General features: G+C 43.1%; 1 protein-coding gene across 1 annotated transcript; it reads left to right on the top strand.

The window, feature by feature from the left end:
* Positions 1-13780, top strand: LOC141019991 (myosin-4-like). Its single transcript, XM_073495027.1, has 39 exons — positions 1-204; positions 1651-1794; positions 1866-2022; positions 2115-2142; positions 2232-2343; positions 2425-2517; positions 2633-2696; positions 3310-3408; positions 3493-3596; positions 3677-3815; positions 3905-4023; positions 4116-4265; positions 4343-4513; positions 4596-4905; positions 5007-5098; positions 5413-5500; positions 5581-5698; positions 5787-5910; positions 6456-6592; positions 6682-6937; positions 7031-7273; positions 7839-8015; positions 8099-8244; positions 8331-8421; positions 8505-8894; positions 8971-9097; positions 10056-10174; positions 10263-10459; positions 10689-10872; positions 10955-11120; positions 11205-11329; positions 11404-11712; positions 11827-12030; positions 12114-12239; positions 12329-12499; positions 12942-13046; positions 13160-13255; positions 13351-13485; positions 13757-13780. Exons 1-39 carry the CDS (start codon positions 1-3, stop codon positions 13778-13780), a joined length of 5844 nt encoding a protein of 1947 aa, XP_073351128.1.
* Positions 13781-15107: the final 1327 nt, after the last annotated feature.

Genomic DNA, 15107 nt, shown 5'->3' with positions numbered 1-15107 from the left:
ATGAGCAGCGATGCCGAGATGGCCCAGTACGGGCCGGCGGCCATCTTTCTCCGCAAACCTGAGAAGGAGCGGGTGGAGGCTCAGAACCGGCCGTTCGACGCCCGGACAGCCTGCTTTGTTCCTGACGCCAAGGAGCTGTACATCAAAGCTGTAATCCAGAACAGAGATGGCGGCCAAGTCACCGTGAAGACTGCAGCTGATGAGGTAAATACTGATGTATACATCAGTGAAGGTTGAACGTTGGAAAGATGCTCAAAGATCACTTTTGTTTCCTACATCAGTGTTTTATCACACTTTATATTACTGTTGAATTACCATGCAACAATAATGTATCATTCAGAACAGTAAAATCATATTGTAAATAAATGAGCTGGAACGAGAGGCGGAGGAGGAAAAACCACATTCAATAATGTAAAACACTGCAGCTCGCTTTAAAACTGGATAGTGTTCAGTAAAGAATGTATGATTTGTGATAAATGGGCTGAAACATGCAAAACACAGTTATATGACTTCACATCTCAGCAGGTTTGATGCTTTATTTGTTTAAAGAAAACAACATTTTTCAAGTTTTTGTTTACATTTTATATTCTCTCTGGTTTAAAAAGCCATAAACTTAAAAATTATGCAAGCTAATGTAGTTTTATGAGTTTTGCTCTTTGTACAGGCTGTTTTTTCCACCTAAGCATTTGTTTTTGATTATTTACACGAACAAAGTTCATGTAAATAAGGAAATAAAGAACTATAGTGAGTTTTTGCCCCTGCTCGTCTCATGCAGGGGTATTTTAAGGTGACAAAATGGCATTTTTTTTACGAGGCGCCTGGATATTCCCTCAGAAAAACATGCGTTGAGTGTTCATTTTCAGTGATATTGTTATTAAATTTGAGCTTGGACCATTAAAGACTATATGCTGTGGAGCCATTGTGTTTTCTGGCTAATAGGGGCAGTTACACGCTTATAAATAAATAATTCAGTGTGTTCAAACTCCTATAGATTAATGCAAAACACTTCCAGAGCTTCTGACAGCTTGGGGGGCAAAAAAATCAGCTTATGACCTTTTACAGGAGCCCAAAACCAAACCTGTACTCCAAATGGTTCAACAGCAAGCAACATAGGCGTTTTAGGATAATTCTACATACATTTCCAGGAATAGGAACAGGTTAATGTGCTATTTTTCTTTTCCTGTTGCAGATTTCTTTTAGTTCTGCAGCCCGAATGCCCTATTTTCTCCAATCATAGAAAGGTAACGCACATCAAGGGCTGTAATGAGGTGCTGCTGACCACTGGACGTAGACTAGAAAGTGGCTCTATATGCATTTTTCTCTGTAATTTGACGACGGTTCGAGGAGCTGCAGGCGTCCATGTTTTCAGGAGCAGGTGCTCTGGGAGTCTGGGATGCATTTAGATTGTAATTCAGGGACACCGACTCGGAAATATTGACTTCCAACTTGTAATGGATTGCAGCATTAGACACAGGTGCTGATATGTTATATAGGCCACGCCCTAGTTACACATCAACCATCCTCCACAGACAGGATACAGCCAATCAAATTACTTCTGAAGTGAAAATAAATGTTTAATCCAGCATGCAAAGATTCAAAATGTATCAACATATTTTCATCTTCTCTCCACCTCTCATGTTATTCGTCCAGACTGTGACAGTCAAAGAAGAAGACTGTCATCCCATGAATCCCCCGAAGTACGACAAGATTGAGGACATGGCCATGATGACCCACCTCAACGAGCCGTCCGTGCTGTTTAACCTCAAAGATCGTTACGCAGCCTGGATGATTTATGTGAGTGATGAGAGGTTTTCATCTCTTTAATGTGTCTGAGTGATCCTCACACTGTACCTTCTCCTCTGCAGACCTACTCCGGGCTCTTCTGTGCCACGGTGAACCCCTACAAGTGGCTGCCGGTGTACGACCCGCAGGTGGTGGCGGCCTACAGGGGCAAGAAGCGCATGGAGGCCCCGCCACATATTTTCTCCGTGTCTGATAATGCATATCAAAATATGCTCACAGGTAAGAAAAGAGCAAAGAGTTACAGAGCCTTGAACTTCATTTAGAAAAGATGTCGACCCTGAAGCTTGTTTGTGTTGTTTTGTCCGCTGCAGATCGTGAGAACCAGTCCGTCCTGATCACGTGAGTCATGTTGTGTTTTAGTGAAAACATGTCATATAGTGATTCAACAGGAAAGTGTACAGACAGTCTGTTTATTGTGTTGTTCTCAGTGGAGAATCCGGTGCAGGAAAGACCGTCAACACCAAGCGCGTCATCCAGTACTTTGCGACAATCGCAGTTGCTGGTGGCGACAAGAAGGAGCACTCGTCTGGCAAAATTCAGGTAATCCCTCGACGAGATACGAGCTGTGAGATGAGGGGAAGATGTGCGACTCTGACGAGGCTGGCTGTGTATTTTTTCCAGGGGACTCTGGAAGATCAAATCATTTCAGCGAACCCTCTGCTGGAGGCGTTTGGGAACGCCAAGACTGTGAGGAATGACAACTCCTCAAGATTTGTAAGTATGAGCTCTTTGAGTGAGAGTTGCTTATTATATTACAACACTTTGATGTTTTCTTCTGCAGTTTGCTCAGTTTAATTGGATTTTATGGGGTTTTTTTTGTTTTTTTTAGGGTAAATTCATCAGAATTCACTTTGGAACCACAGGAAAACTGGCTTCTGCCGACATTGAAACCTGTAAGTTTTGTTTTTTTTTTACAAATTATTAATGTTCATTATACAAACTTGATTTCTGTGACGCTGTGTAAATTATAACTAAAACAGAATGTGATTATTTGTTGATCCTTTTTAGACGTATACTCGATTAAAAAAATAAGACGATTATATTTTGTTTTACAAAAAAAGTTTTCTGAAAGTTTATTTTTATTATTATTATTATTAATTTGCACATTTGAAGTGGAAATTTCTGATTAATTTTTAGAAAACATCCTTTAAAGATATTATTTTGTAAGATTTTATACATTTTTGGACAAAAAATGGTGAATAGGGTTAAAATTTTGATTAATAAATATCACTCATGGTGATGTCTATTAGTTTAAATGTTAAAATCTGAACTGAAATAAAAACCTAAATGTGTATTTTGGACATTTCTTTTAGATTAGTCTGAAAGAAAACATGTTATGGACATCTTTTGGGGAGTAACAGAATAGATAAATAGTCTTCCGGTAAAGTTACAGAAAAAAGTAATGGAAAGTAATCAGGTTACATTACTTTAATATTATGATACTTGGATTATGTTACTGACTGCATCTTTTAATCACATCGTTAATTTATGTTTAATTCACTGCAGATCTGCTGGAGAAGTCCAGAGTGACGTTCCAGCTGTCTGAAGAGAGGAGCTACCACATCTTCTATCAGATAATGACCGGACACAAGTCAGAGCTGATAGGTACGGCGAGGACATTACATCTCACAGATTATAAAGAATAAACTGAGGAAATGTGTAACACTTTATGTTTCTCTCTTCTCTCAGAAATGCTTCTGATAACAACAAACCCGTACGACTTCCCCATGATCAGTCAGGGGCAGATCTCTGTGGCCAGCATCGACGACAAAGAGGAGCTGTTGGCCACAGATGTGAGTTTAACCGTCTCTCACCTCCCGTTGAATACTCACCAAGTTACTGTCGCCTGCTAACGCTGAATTTAATACCGCAGATGGCCACCGACATCTTGGGCTTCACCAACGAGGAGAAAATGTCCATCTACAAGCTGACCGGAGCCGTGTTGCATTACGGGAACATGAAGTTCAAGCAGAAGCAGCGTGAGGAGCAGGCGGAGCCCGACGGCACCGAGGGTGAGACTCCTCCTCAATCAGTCTTTGAGTGTTCGTTTACAACACGCAGCAGATGATGTTAAAATAAAAATGTCATGTTTATCTCTCAGTGGCAGACAAAGTGGCCTTCCTCATGTGTCTGAACTCTGCCGACCTGTTGAAAGGCCTCTGTTACCCCAGAGTCAAAGTGGGGAATGAATACGTCACCAAAGGCCAGACGGTCCCTCAGGTACTCCGATGTCAAAGAGTGTGGCTGCTGTTTGCATTAAAATGTCTGTTTTTGTGTTACTGACTCATGTTTCTTTTAAATCCCCCGATCAGGTCACTAATGCCGTCAGCGCTCTGGCCAAGTCCGTGTACGAGAAGATGTTCCTGTGGATGGTCATCAGGATCAACGAGATGCTCGACACCAAGCAGCCGCGGCAGTTCTTCATCGGGGTGCTGGACATCGCTGGGTTTGAGATATTCGACGTGAGTTTGGACTCGAAGCTCGTTTTCAGTTCGGTTTCTTCGTGTTGTGATAAGTTAACGGTTCGTTCTCGTCACAGTACAACAGCATGGAGCAACTCTGCATCAACTTCACCAACGAGAAGCTGCAACAGTTTTTCAACCACCACATGTTCGTGTTGGAGCAAGAGGAGTACAAGAAGGAGGGGATCGACTGGGAGTTCATCGACTTCGGGATGGATTTGGCCGCCTGCATTGAGCTCATTGAAAAGGTAGGATTCATCTGAACATCAGTGTTTGAACTCATTTTAGCGACCTTATATATATAATGTACGCCTGTGATTCACTCAACAGCCGATGGGCATCTTCTCCATCCTTGAAGAGGAGTGTATGTTCCCCAAGGCCTCAGACACGTCCTTCAAGAACAAACTGTACGACCAGCATCTCGGGAAGAATAATGCTTTCCAGAAGCCGAAGGTGGTCAAAGGCAAACCCGAGGCTCACTTCTCGCTGGTGCACTACGCCGGCACTGTGGACTACAACCTCACCGGCTGGCTGGAGAAGAACAAAGACCCTCTGAACGAGTCTGTGGTGCAGCTTTACCAGAAGTCATCCATGAAGCTGTTGTCCTTCTTGTATGCTTCATTTTCTGGAACTGAAGCAGGTAAAATATTGAAATAATTAAGAGAGAAGATACGGAGACCGGGGGTTGTCTTTACCCGACTTCATACAAATGTTGAATAACGTTCTGTTTCTGTTCTGCAGAATCGGGCGGAGATGCTGGAGGTGGAAAAGCTGGAAAGAAAGGAGCGAAGAAGAAGGGCGGCTCGTTTCAGACGGTGTCGGCAGTTTTCAGGGTACAGAAGTGATAATAACTTTAATTATTCTTGCTGATGTTTGGCTCCTTGCAGCTCGGGGCTGAGTTACTTTGCTGCACGGCTAACGGAGAAAACCAACCCTAAAACACATTTTTTGCTGTTATTGGGCCTGATACTGGCGTTAAGATGAGATACAAAGCAAAACATGTGTGATAAAAACATTTAGAGATCAGTTGTGAATTCAAAGGGACTTTAAAGGAGGATTTGTATTTAGCTGCCTTGGAGGACTGAAAACTCTTCTTCTCAGTGTTTGATATTCTCAGAGAAAAATACTGACAGCTGATCTCCTGCAGGAAAATCTGGGAAAACTAATGACCAACCTGAGGAGCACCCATCCTCACTTTGTGCGCTGTCTGATTCCAAATGAGGTTAAAACACCAGGTACAAGAAAAACCTGACATCTTGACATACAGAGGCTCTTGAAGATGAAAAACATGATGTTGATGTTGACGTCTCTGTAGGGATCATGGACAACCACCTGGTCATCCACCAGCTGCGCTGTAACGGCGTGCTGGAGGGCATCAGGATCTGCAGGAAGGGATTCCCCAGCAGGATCCTGTACGCTGACTTCAAGCAGAGGTCAGCTCTGATTCATACCTGAGATACCTACATAAAGAAAACTCATCCTTCAGTTTGAGATAATCTGCCTTTATCTTTATTTCAACAGATACAAAATCCTGAACGCCAGCGCCATCCCCGAGGGACAGTTCATCGATGGAAAGAAAGCTTCTGAGAAGCTTCTTGGCTCGATCGACCTCGACCACACACAGTACAGATTTGGCTCGACAAAGGTTTGTGTTCAGCTGCCTCATAGGGTTAAAGGATGAGTTCACCCAACAATGAAATTTCAGTCATTATCTACCTCACCTTCATGCTGATGGAGAATCAGGTGAAGTTTCATAGTCAACAAAACATTTCTGATCTTCACAGCAAAATGATGATTAGGAGATGATGACTCCATAAATCCACTTAGAAATCCTCAAAAAAGACGCTGCTTACATGTGCAGAACTTGCCTTAGAAACATCATGTTTTTAAGTTTTCTCAGTGTCAAAGTAATCCAGGGATAGTTGTCTGTGCATACATGAGTACACTGCAAACAGGAAGTGCTAACAGCTAATTCGGCAAAGTTTTAATGGAGTTTTAGAGCATTTCTTTTGCTTTTCTGGTTGTTTTTTAACGTTTTAAAACAAGTCTCCAGCTGCTTCAGTTGTTTAGGAGAACGCTGCAACGCTGTTCTGCTGTGAAGCTCCAGAAATGTTTTGTAAACTGTGAACTCATCCTTTAAATTCTGAAACCTTTAACTGGATGCAGCTTTGATGCACTGTATCGTCGCAGGTCTTCTTCAAAGCTGGCTTGCTCGGCACTCTGGAGGAGCTGCGAGATGAAAAACTGGTTTCTCTGGTGACTCAGACTCAAGCGCTGTGTCGTGGCTATCTCATGAGGAAAGAGATCTCCAACTTAATCGCACAAAAGTAAGATCAGCACCAGAAATGCTCCTCTACAGGGACAGAAACTGAACCAATACGTTACAAACTAAACGCCGTCGTTGTGTATGTTGCAGAGATTGCGTCTGGATCCTGCAGTACAACTTGCGCTCGTTCATGAATGTGAAACACTGGCCGTGGATGAAGCTGTTCTTCAAAATAAAGCCACTTCTGAAGAGCGCGGAGACGGAGAAGGAGATGGCGACCATGAAGGAGGACTTCGTCAAATGTAAGGAGGATCTGGTGAAGTCAGACTCCAAGAGGAAGGAGCTTGAAGAGAAGATGGTTTCTCTTCTACAGGAGAAGAATAATCTCCTCCTGCAAGTACAAGCTGTGAGTATCACAGCAAATAAAATCTAATTATCACAAATTACTCTGCAAAAAGATCAAACATCAGCGTTTGTTCTCTCTGTGGGATCTTCACAGGACTCAGAAAATCTTTGCGACGCAGAGGAGAGATGTGAAGGCTTGATCAAGAGCAAAATCCAGCTGGAGGCCAAACTCAAAGAGGTGACCGAGAGGCTGGAGGACGAGGAGGAAGTGACCGCCGAGCTGACCGCCAAGAAGCGGAAGCTCGAGGACGAATGCTCCGAGCTGAAGAAAGACATCGATGACCTGGAGATAACGCTGGCTAAAGTGGAGAAGGAGAAACACGCCACGGAGAACAAGGTTTGTGATAGCCAAGGTAACTCCAGATGTGCTACTTAAAGGATGAAAGGAGATCTATCAGCAGAAACAGTGTTAAACACAATCATTCGTGTTTTATCATCTGAAACCAAGGATTGCTGTGTTTTCGATGCCTTAGAAGGAGCCTTTTCATGTATTTTTACATAATGATTAGGCACAAAAATCCCCTGGTCAGAGTTTTAGAAAAACATTATCTTTTGCCCTAAAATACCTTTGTCAATCACCACAAACACAACTGGAAAAGTGCCAACTTCTCTTTGCCACGTTTTCGGTTGCAAACGTTCCCGACATCTCGTCAAAAATATCCATTTTCTTTGCCACAAACAGCTCAATAATGTCCCGATGTCTCATTAAAAATATCTTGTGGTTTCACACTCATAAATGTTAAAAAGTCTGCGGTCTCTCTGTAAAAATATACAGTAGTTTGACGCTTACAAATGATTAAATCACGCCACCACCAACATGAAAGTCAGCTCATAAACATGTCATGTGAACACAATAATGTTAGACCGTTATGTTTTTGTTCATGTTTGTATCTGTACCGCAGGTTAAAAACCTGATGGAGGAGCTGGCCGGTCAGGACGAAAACATCGGCAAACTGACCAAAGAGAAGCGAGCTCTTCAGGAGGCTCATCAGCAGGGACTGGACGATCTCCAGGCTGAGGAGGACAAAGTCAACGCTCTGACCAAAGCCAAGTCCAAGCTGGAACAGCAAGTGGATGATGTGAGTGACTGTAGACAGTAATTAAACTGTAACACCGGCGCTGCTCGACATCTTAATTAACTTTGTCGTAATTTGCCGTCAAGCTCGAGGGTTCGCTGGAGCAAGAAAAGAAGATCCGCATGGACCTGGAGCGAGCGAAGAGGAAGCTCGAGGGGGATCTGAAACTCACCCAAGAGTCCCTGATGGACCTGGAGAACGACAAGCAGCAATCTGAGGAGAGGTTTAAGAAGTGAGCTTGTGCACTGATTATGATGAGCACGACTGAGGAAATAAATCTGGAGTCAAACTGACTCGTGTATCTTCTTGTCTCCGCAGGAAGGAATTTGAAAACAACCAGCTGTCCAGCAAAATTGCAGACGAGCAAATGATTAATAACCAGCTTCAAAAGAAGATGAAGGAGCTCCACGTAATAAAAAACACATTAAAGTCTTTAATTAATCAGAAGGATAACAACCGACCGTCCCCTCACGATGGTGTGTTTGTGTTCAGGCTCGTATTGAAGAGCTGGAGGAGGAAGTCGAGGCCGAGCGAGCCGTCCGAGCCAAGATCGAGAAGCAGCGCTCCGACCTCTCCAGGGAGATCGAGGAGATCAGCGAGCGTCTGGAGGAGGCCGGAGGAGCCACCGCCGCTCAGATCGAGATGAACAAGAAGCGCGAGGCCGAGTTCCTCAAGCTGCGGCGCGACCTGGAGGAGTCCACGCTGCACCACGAGGCCACGGCCGCCGCGCTGCGCAAGAAGCAGGCGGACAGCATGGCCGAGCTGGGAGAGCAGATCGACAACCTGCAGAGGATCAAGCAGAAGCTGGAGAAGGAGAAGAGCGAGCTGAAGATGGAGATCGATGACTTGGCCATCAACATGGAGACGGTGGCAAAAGCCAAGGTGAGATTTTTTAAATCTGGAGTCTCAGATTAGCTTTAAGAAACTTTTTTAACTCTTTGTGTTGACGCTCTTTCAGGTGAACCTGGAGAAGACGTGTCGTTCACTCGAAGATCAGCTTTTAGAGCTGAAGACGAAGAACGATGAAAACACGCGACAGATCACCGATCTCAACAATCAGAGGGCTCGTTTTCAAACTGAGAACGGTAACTTATGTTCCTGCTTTTTATCCTTTTTATTCCTGTGTTTATCAGCCTAGATTGCGCTGGTGTTGGTAGAGTTTTAAAGATATCGTACCTTCTCCTGATTGTAATGGAAGAAGGTGGTGCTCGGCTTGTTGTGTGTGAGGGACACACAAAAAAAGTAATTTTGAAAAACTCAACAACAGCGTCTCCTTCCAGAAATCATGACCCGGTAACTCAAGAGTCCACAGACCGTGCTGTGGTTCGAAAAAAAAACAATTTCCTTTAGTACGGTCTTTCTTTTTAATGATTCCTCAATTGATTCTTTGAATCCTGAATCAATTAATATCACTGGTGCTTAGTCTGTTAATACTTCACGGGAATTACCATCAATGGGCTCATAGATTACTACTAGATTATCTGACGTCATACTTGCAGGCATAAAGATATTTGATGTGCTCTGTAGAGAAGAAACGAATAACTGCTGACTGTATCGTTAAATCAGTTGGCTGCTCTGTAGCTTCAACTCTCCACTGCACTGAGCAGCTACAGCAGCCTCAAAGGGTCAAAACTCAAACTCCAATGATGCTGCTGAGATTAGACTCAGACCGACTGACATGAGAGTCATCTTTTCCTTTGGTCTATCGTTAAAGAAGCAAATAAAAATCGTTAAAAGTCGCAATACATATTGAATCGGGAGATAAGCATATCGTCCCAGCTCGAGTAGGAACTATTTCCTTTCTGTGTCATCGCACAGAATGAAGCGTGCATCGACTCATGGACGCCATTAATGTTTACATCCTTCCAGTCTTGAGTAACCAGGTCATGATCTCTGGAAAGAGACGTTGTTGTTGAGCTGAGCACCATCTAGATCCTTTACATTCAAGAGAAGGCAGACAGATCTAGATGGATAAATAATAAATATCTTATATTTCGACAGTTACAGTAGCTGATATATTTCTTCTTGTTTGGCTCTTTGTAGCTGAATTTTCCCGACAAATGGAAGAGAGAGAAAGTCTCATCTCCCAGCTGACGAGAGGAAAACAAGGCTACACGACGCAGATCGATGAGTTAAAACGACTCATCGAGGAGGAAACAAAGGTCGACACATGTTTGCAAAGAGTCACTTTTTCTAGATTACTTTGCTTTTTTCCTCATGAAGCTCCTCATCCGTGTCTTTTCTCCACAGGCTAAGAACGCCTTGGCTCACAGTTTACAGTCGGCCCGTCACGACTGCGATCTGATCCGGGAGCAGTTTGAGGAGGAGCAGGAGGCCAAAGCTGAGCTGCAGCGCAGTTTGTCCAAAGCCAACACGGAGGTGGCTCTGTGGAGGAACAAATATGAGACTGATGCCATCCAACGCACCGAGGAGCTGGAGGAGGCCAAGTAATGAAACGTTTTATATCCCTTTACTCTGATTAAAGCTCCAGTGTGAAGGATTTAAAGGCAGATTAAGAATATAATACTCATAATTATGTAATCAGTGTGTTATTGTTACCTTAGAGTGAGCCTGTTGCACAGAGTCAGCCATGTTTCTACACACTGGACCTTTAAACACACTTTAATGTGGAAAATTGGTGGACTTTCCCTTTAAATATTTCTCTGTTTGCGACAGGAAAAAGCTCGCTCAGCGTCTCCAAGAGGCCGAAGAACAAATCGAAGCTGTGAACTCAAAGTGCGCCTCGCTGGAGAAAACCAAGCAGCGACTCCAGAACGAGATGGAGGACCTCATGGTGGACGTGGAGCGGTCCAACAGCTTGGCCGCCACCCTCGACAAGAAGCAGAGGAACTTCGACAAGGTGATTCATCACGCTGAACACGACATCAGTTTCTTTATATCACATCCTGAATTATTCACGGCTCGTGTTTCACTGGATTCAGATTCTGGCCGAGTGGAAGCAGAAGTACGAGGAGTCTCAGGCGGAGCTGGAAAGCGCTCAGAAGGAATCTCGGTCTCTGAGCACGGAGCTTTTCAAACTGAAGAACTCGTACGAAGAAGCCCTGGATCACCTGGAGACGATGAAGAGGGAGAATAAAAACCTGCAGCGTGAGTGAAATGTTACTGTGAGAAACAAACAGCTGGGGAGAAAATAAAATAAATAAAATAAAAAAACCTGTGTGTCGTCTCCAGAGGAGATCTCAGACCTGACAGAACAACTCGGGGAGAGCGGGAAGACGATTCACGAGCTGGAGAAGTTCAAGAAGCACGTGGAGACGGAAAAATGTGACATGCAGACGTCGCTGGAAGAAGCCGAGGTACGACCGATGACAAACACAGCCGAGAAATAAAAGTTAAAGAACAGTGTAAGTAACCAAAAAATGTTTTTCAGGCCTCCCTGGAGCAGGAGGAGTCGAAGATCCTGCGTGTGCAGATGGAGATGAACCAGATAAAGGCCGAGGTCGACAGAAAAGTGGCGGAGAAAGACGAAGAGATCGACCAGCTGAGGAGGAACAACCAGAGAGTGATGGAGTCCATGCAGGCCACTCTGGACGCCGAGGTGCGCAGCAGGAACGACGCCCTGAGAGTGAAGAAGAAGATGGAGGGAGACCTGAACGAGATGGAGATCCAGCTGAGCCACGCCAACCGGCAGGCGGCCGAGGCCCAGAAACAGCTGAGGAACATCCAGGGACAACTCAAGGTACAGAAGAAATGACATGTTACACAGGAAAAGATGAAAGTCAAACCATTCCTCCTAGAAAGGCAGAACACATCAAATCCCGATCATCTTAACAGTCGATGAATGTATTTCCAGGACGCTCAGATCCACCTGGACGACTCTGTGAGAGGACAGGATGACATGAAGGAGCAGGTGACCATGATGGAGCGCAGGACGACTCTGATGCAGGCGGAGATCGAGGAGCTCCGAGTGGTCGTGGATCAGACGGAGCGGAGCCGCAAAATGGCCGAGCAGGAGCTGGTTGATGTCAGCGAGCGGGCCGGACTTCTGCACTCTCAGGTGGGTCGTCAGCCCAGTTTAAACAGATCGAACACAACCCCTTTAGATTTTGCAGGAGTCTCATCTCTCTTGTCTTTTTGCAGAACACCAGTCTGCTGAACACGAAGAAGAAGCTGGAGACGGATGTGACTCAGTTTCACGCCGAGATCGAGGAAGCTGTTCAAGAGGCCAGGAACGCAGAGGAGAAGGCCAAGAAAGCCATCACTGATGTAAGACGCTCTCACGGGGATCTTATTTCAGTTCACACAGACTTAAAGATATTTAAATAATTAATAATCTCCTGTGGTGACACGTCTAGGCCGCCATGATGGCCGAGGAGCTGAGGAAGGAGCAGGACACCAGCGCTCACCTGGAGAGGATGAAGAAGAACCTGGAGGTGACGGTGAAAGACCTGCAGCACCGACTGGACGAGGCCGAAAACTTGGCCATGAAGGGCGGAAAGAAACAGCTTCAGAAACTGGAGGCCAGAGTACGTAAACTGTTCTTTATTTATGTTTGGTTTTGGCAGCTTTAGTCCTTTATAATCTGCAATAAAATAGAAAATAATGATGGAGAATATATGGATCCTTTCGAGGAATATCCAGGTCAGACAGATTCATCACATTTAAATACATTTATTCATTTAATTTTGTTCAGGGTGACTTAAAATTATTTAAATTTGGTTGCGACTGCACAACTTTGTTCAGATATGTCCCAAAGATCATAAACTTTTCCTGAAAGAAGGTAAAAAAACAAAGAAAAATAAGTTTCTCATCAACTTTTATGTCGACTATGAATAATTAATAGGGTTATTTACAGTAAGCTGTCTATAAAAGAGATGACTGAAGTAATTTCTCCTGACATAAACAGTTCAACAAACATCCTGCAGATGTTTAAAATCATAGAAACTGTCCTGGATTGTCCTCTTTCAGGTCCGTGAGCTGGAAAACGAGCTGGACGCGGAGCAGAAACGCTCCACAGAGGCCATCAAAGGAGTCCGGAAATACGAGAGGAAAGTCAAAGAGCTCACCTATCAGGTGAAGTTACATCTTCTTTGATTTAGTTAATCATGTCAGTGTAAATTAAAGGTTAAAGACAGAATCCAGCGTTTAACTCGACTGACTGAAGTTTGTCTTTTACGTCTTCACAGACTGAGGAGGACAAGAAAAACAACGTGCGGCTGCAGGATTTGGTCGACAAGCTGCAGAACAAGATGAAAGCGTACAAGCGACAGGCTGAAGAAGCTGTGAGTGAATCACAATCAGCAGAAAATCAGTTCAGTGATCCAGTTGATGTGTCGGATCGCCGATATGTTCATCGTGATTAATGCTTCATCTGCAGGAGGAGCAGTGTAACGTGCACATGGCCCGATTCAGGAAGGCTCAACACGACCTGGAGGAGGCCGAGGAGAGAGCTGACGTGGCCGAATCTCTGGCCAACAAGATGAGAGCCAAGAGCCGAGAGATAGGGACGAAGGTACCGAGCGGCTTTCATTTTGTATGTACGGTAAATAAATAATGAGAAACTACATATTTATTACTTCCACTTATTTTCTCTCATCAAATCCAGAGTTTTCATTCCATAAATATGCAAAAGTCTCAACTTTGTGGGGAAAAAAATCACATTTTCAGTGAATGATTATCATGTTTGTGTCGTCTATGATCAAAGCTAATGTTAGAAATTAACCATTTTTATTAAGTTACGTCTTAATAAACAGTGTTTTTATATAAATGTGTTTGTTTTTCAGGTACAAGAAGGACAAGGAGAGTAGCTGAACGCTGGACTTCACGTCTGTCGGAGAAAATGTGCATGAAAGAGTTTATAACTTAACAGTTTGAGTGCGACTGGCCTCTCAGGGCTTCCGTACATTAGTGAACATTGCCATTCATTTATATTTAATCACATAATTAATCCAGTAATGATGGAGATGACATTAAAAATTTGCCATGTTTGGTTAATTTTGCTCATTTCAGTTTATTATTCCAAATAATTATCGAAGACGCATTAAACACTTTTATGTGTCTCCAGATAATGAAATGAGATTAATGGTAACATAATAATGTGGATTTAATCGGAGCATTAATAAAAATAAAAACAACAACTTTGCTTCTTGCTGTTGTGTACAAGTTATATATTATCTAGTCATTATGTTTAATACAGTCAGGAAACTACCGGAAGCAGCCAGCAGCCACTTAATGACTCAGATTTAATGTTATCGCAGTTTGTTACAGTGAACTGTTTAATATTAAAACACAATAAAAGAAGCGCTGATAAATCTACTTTATTTTCTGGTCTTAAGGCTCCATAATAAAGACGTTGTTGGTTTTAAAACCTTCATTAATTCAGCTCACATGATGCAAAACATTAAAAATTACTAAACAATATTCCAGCGGAGGACACAGAGAGTTTAAGGAACAGGAGGGTTATATGTTTATCTTGTCGTTGTATTTATTTTTAATATCACCAAAAGAGCTTTTTGTTGTTCTGGTCGATCATTTTCCAAATCCAGGTCACCAGTTTTCACATTTCATGTACTTTTTGTTGTTGTTTGCTGTTGTTTTTAGTGTTTAAACAGTAATAAATGTTTGTAAGATTTAAAATAAAGTGAATTTGTCTTCTGTTCGTTTGATCATGTTTCACTCACTGCACAGGTAAACATCTGCGCCTCCTCGATATAGCTGCTAGATTAAGACAATAAAACAACAAGCAGGATTTTTTTTTATTAGATTTTATTGATATGAAGTCAACATACATCCACTACAACAATACAAGCAACTCACGCTGCACCACTTTATAATTAAAAGCCACAACGTGTAGGATTTAAACATTTCTAACTGTGGAAATGTTTTTACACTCGACTGAGACGGAAAATGTCCTTCAGACGGAGACTTTTTTACTTTGATTCTTGAGTACATTTCAGAGCCTGTACTCTATTACTTTTACTGGAGTAAAGAAGTTGAATCAGTACTTCTACTTTTACCAGAGTCGTATCTACCACCTCTGAATGAAAACAAGTTTTGGGTTGCCAGGTTGTAAAAAGAGATTTGACTGGAGCTTCTTCTTCTGAAATACTTTAATGGCACCTGATTGGATAATTA

Source organism: Pagrus major, chromosome 23 (genome assembly GCF_040436345.1).
Source record: "Pagrus major chromosome 23, Pma_NU_1.0".
In the NCBI taxonomy this organism is placed as follows: domain Eukaryota; kingdom Metazoa; phylum Chordata; class Actinopteri; order Spariformes; family Sparidae; genus Pagrus; species Pagrus major.
This window is presented reverse-complemented; position numbering and strand designations above follow the sequence as displayed.